The sequence below is a fragment of the Conger conger genome, chromosome 5 (assembly GCF_963514075.1).
Source record: "Conger conger chromosome 5, fConCon1.1, whole genome shotgun sequence".
NCBI lineage: Eukaryota > Metazoa > Chordata > Actinopteri > Anguilliformes > Congridae > Conger > Conger conger.
In genome coordinates, this window is record NC_083764.1 from 28,520,892 (window position 1) to 28,525,070 (window position 4,179).

Genomic DNA, 4,179 nt, shown 5'->3' on the forward strand with positions numbered 1-4,179 from the left:
GCTCTGTAATATCCACCATAAATGAAAGGTCCTGAAGCCATTTTGGGCATTGAAATTCAATCACTTGTTTGCCTTTTTTCTCCATGAACTGTCCAATTTCCTCTCGTAGATCAAAGAAACGCTTCAGCACGGCAACTTACTTCAGTGTGGTATGGCAAGCCATAGGTAATGTCTTTATTACTGAGAAGGCTGTCAAACTGACAGTGATTCAGACCTCTGGCTCGGATGAAATTTGACAACTTGCAACACAACGCTTCTTGGTGCAAAATACAGTGAAATTTCCAAAAATCTTGTCCTCCATTTGCGGCCTGAACTTTCTCTCAGAATTTTGTCACAACACCTGCTTTTTTCCCGATCATTGACCAGTCCACTCCGACCCTGTCCAGCGCTCCAATGAGAGAGCTGAAAATGTAATCCGCTGTTGTGGTGTCCGTGAACGGCACCAACTCAAGGAACTCGGTGACGGTGACTGTCAAAGTCTCATCAACACCACAAATGAATATGGCCAGTTGAGCAACATCTGTAATGTCAGTGCTCTCATCAATTGCTACCGAAAATGCAACAAATGACTTGACTGCGTGCTTCATTTGGCCTTCCACATCTGACGAAAGATCTGAAATCCTATCTGCCACAGTGTTCCTCGTCAGGCTAATGTTGGTAAAAGCCTGTCGCTTCTCAGGGCACACAATTTCTGCAGCCTTCAGAATGCATGTTTTCACGAACTCAACCTCACAATATGGCTTTGATGCTAACGCTATTTCGCTAGCAATAACGTAGCTAGCTTTCACTGCTGCATCACTGACCTCTCGGCTACGGGTAAAAACAGATTGCCGTTTCTTCAGACCCGCTAACAATTCATTTATCTTCTCTCTTCTCAGTTGTCCTTGCAAGCTGTTGTATTTTTCGCCATGATGAGTCTCATAGTGGCGCCGAATGTTATATTCCTTGAGCACTGAAACTTGTTTTGTACACAACAAGCACACAGGTTTCATATTCACCTCTGTGAATAATAAGTTGTCCATTTTTCTTGGAAAACTTTACACTCTGTGTCTACTTTTCTCTTTTTTGACAAAGACATTTTGGGTAATGAGGGTGCCACAGAAGGTAATTTTGACGGCAAGTTCTTAATAACGATAAGGCCGATAATTGCCATTTATGGAACCAGATGGAACCACTCTTACAAAAACAGTGCAACTCAGTGGACAAATTAGGAATCAGTGACTATTTTTTGTAAAATTGTTTATGTCTGTCGTACAGTGCTTTTAAAAGTCTAGAACACTGTACAGACAAAAAACAAAATATTTTGTTCCTGTCAAAAGTAATTAATAAAAATTGCCGATGTTTGGCAATACAAAAAATGAAAATTATATTTGTTTTAATCTATCAACAAATGGCCAGAACAGCAATGTCTTCTATGTAATTTTTGCACTTTGCAAATTCATCTCGCGGGCCGGTTTGAATTATCTGGTGGGCCGGTTTTGGCCCGCAGGCCGTACATTTGACACCCCTGATCTAGGCTATTCAGCTACTCCTGTAAACCCAATAAGGACTGGAGTAATAGTACATTGCAAGAAACTTTCCCATAGGTACCCATTGTAAAAACAGGACCGAGGTCTACATAAGCAGATTTAACCCCTTCCATATCACCCTTGAAAATGATATCTGAGACGGGTGCGTGGGGGGTTTGGACCCAAAATGCACGACTCAGAAACCGTAGTGTAGTAAAGTCCCGTCAGGGCTTTAATTGGGGAATATCCAGGGAGCGTCGTCAAAAACAAGCAATGTTCATACACGTAAATATCCAGCCAGAAAACCAAAGCGCAGTACCGAGGGAGAAGGCAGTCTCGTAGTCGGTACACCATGCGGGAAGTCCGGTAGGCAGGAAAGCTGTCAGCGGGGCAGAAGTACAGGCGGGCGGTAGGCAGGCTCAGGGTCGATGACGGCGCAAGAGTCAAGACTGAAGTCTGCTCCGCGGGGCAAAAGTACAAAAACAGCAGGCAAAGACGTGGTACAAGCAGGCAATGGTCAACAAAACAGAAGTCAATAATCTTTGGCCGGTAAACAGGCTTGGATCGTAACGGGTAGACAATGGCTTGGTAACTGCTCAAGCGATGCACTGACAAACAGGAGGCTAACAATTTCACACAGACATTCTTCTTCTTCTTCTTCTTCTTTTGATTTCCAGCAGACTAGGCACGGTCAGTGCATTGCTGCCTCCCACCGGTCAAACATTAGACCACAAAACAAAACCAAAAGAAAACTATATATATGATCTATATCCTCGGATACAGGCCCGTAGCGTTAAGAAAGTCTATAACCTTTCTTGCAATCTGACTCTGGTGTTTTGATTCTCCTAGTATTGTTTTCAATGAGAAAGTCTCAACTCCCAATTTTGCTGACTCCACAAAAAGTTATCTTCTTTCCTCAGCATAAAGTGGACACTGCAGCATCACATGGAGGACTGTTTCCAATACCCTACACTCTTCATAATTACCATTTATATGCTTGCCTACTAATGCCAGTCCACTCCCTATTCCACAATGCCCCAGCCTTAATCTGGTCAGTTTTATTTCATCTGCCCTACTCATCCGCCCCCTACTCCTCACTGTGACTGATGACTGTATATTATACAGATGCCTCCCTCTTCTCTCCTCCTCCCATTCCCTCTGCCACTGGTTGACCATGCTTTTGCATTCTTCTAATCCAAATGACACCTCAACATCCACTCTTTCCCTTGTCAGACTATCTTTTGCCGCTCTATCTGCTCCCTCGTTGCCCTCAACTCCTACATGAGATGGAACCCATAAAAATCCTACCCTACACCTTCTCTCTAACCTATAGACTCCTAGCATTATTTCCTGGCTAATATTTGGTCTAGCACTAGTTCCTCCTCCCTCCAGAGCTACCAGGGCTGCTGCTGAATCAGAGCACAAAACTGCTTTTCTGGGACTCACTTCCTCCATCCACCACACTGCCCACAGTAGAGCAATTAATTCAGCTGAATATATTGATATCCCATCTGGCAATCTCCTTCCCTGGTAGATCTGGATTTGAGGAACACACATACCAAACCATACTCTTCTGCTAACAGGGTCTCTAGATCCATCAGTATACACCTGAATATGAGAGGCCCACTTCTCTTTCAAATGTTTTCCTACTACTAATACTGGATCTCCAGCATCTTCCTTCTGCAATATTTCCAGAAGTCTTAAGTCTATGTTGGGCTCAGGCCATAACCAGCGGGGCACTGCTGGCCAAAAAATACGGGCCTCCACTTCTACTCTTTCAACTCCTAAGTTCTCTGCCCACCCCCTTACTGAATTTACAAAACTGCCTTTCTTTATCCTACCATCTCTACCTGCGAATTCCCAATATTCAGTCAACAATGAGTTTGTAGGAAGGGATGTTCCGAATCCTCTCAATTTAATCCAGTAATGTAGCGCTAGTTTGATTCGTCGCAGTCTCAACGGAGCCTCCCCCATTTCCACCAGCAGCGCTGGGATTGGAGTGGTGCGAAATGCCCCGGAACACAACCTCAAGGCTTTTGCCTGTATTACATCCAGCTTCCTCAAAATTGTTGCAGTTGCAGACCCATAAACCAAACATCCATAATCCAGAACTGACCGTATCATTGCCTGATATATCATCACCATTGTGCATCTATCTGCTCCCCAAGAACAACCCGACAAACACCTCATAATGTTGATGACCTTCTTACATTTTGACACTGTCTTCTTTATGTGTACTTTCCATGTCAACCTTTCATCAAGCCATATTCCTAGGAATTTAAACTCCCTTACCCTTTCTACTGGGGTATCATTTAAAATCAAGTGTTGATTATTTATTTTCCTCTTCCTACCAAAGACCATATACTTTGATTTTGTAACAGAAATTTTAAAGCCCCATTTATCAGCCCAGATTTTAACTTTATCAAGGGCAGCCTGCATTTGTTTAAATAAATATTCCACATTTCGGAATCGCTTCCATATTGCTCCATCATCTGCAAATAAAGACCTCCCTACTCCTTCCCCCACCTCACTGAAAATATCATTGATCATAATATTAAAGAGGACTGGACTGGACTGGACTAATTACACTACTAATTCCCTTGAGGCATCCCATTGTCAATTTCAACACTCTCAGATAGCACCCCTCCCACTTTCACTTGCATAGTACGGG

The 4,179-nt window shown here is 43.3% G+C and overlaps 1 protein-coding gene across 1 annotated transcript; it reads right to left on the reverse strand.

Annotated features, from left to right (window-relative positions):
• Window positions 1–320: 320 nt before the first annotated feature.
• LOC133128842 (general transcription factor II-I repeat domain-containing protein 2A-like) lies at window positions 321–1,078 on the reverse strand. The gene is given in 2 exon segments (XM_061242648.1): window positions 321–1,012; window positions 1,015–1,078. Coding segments are annotated over 2 exon segments (756 nt in total).
• Between the last annotated feature and the right edge of the window lie 3,101 nt (window positions 1,079–4,179).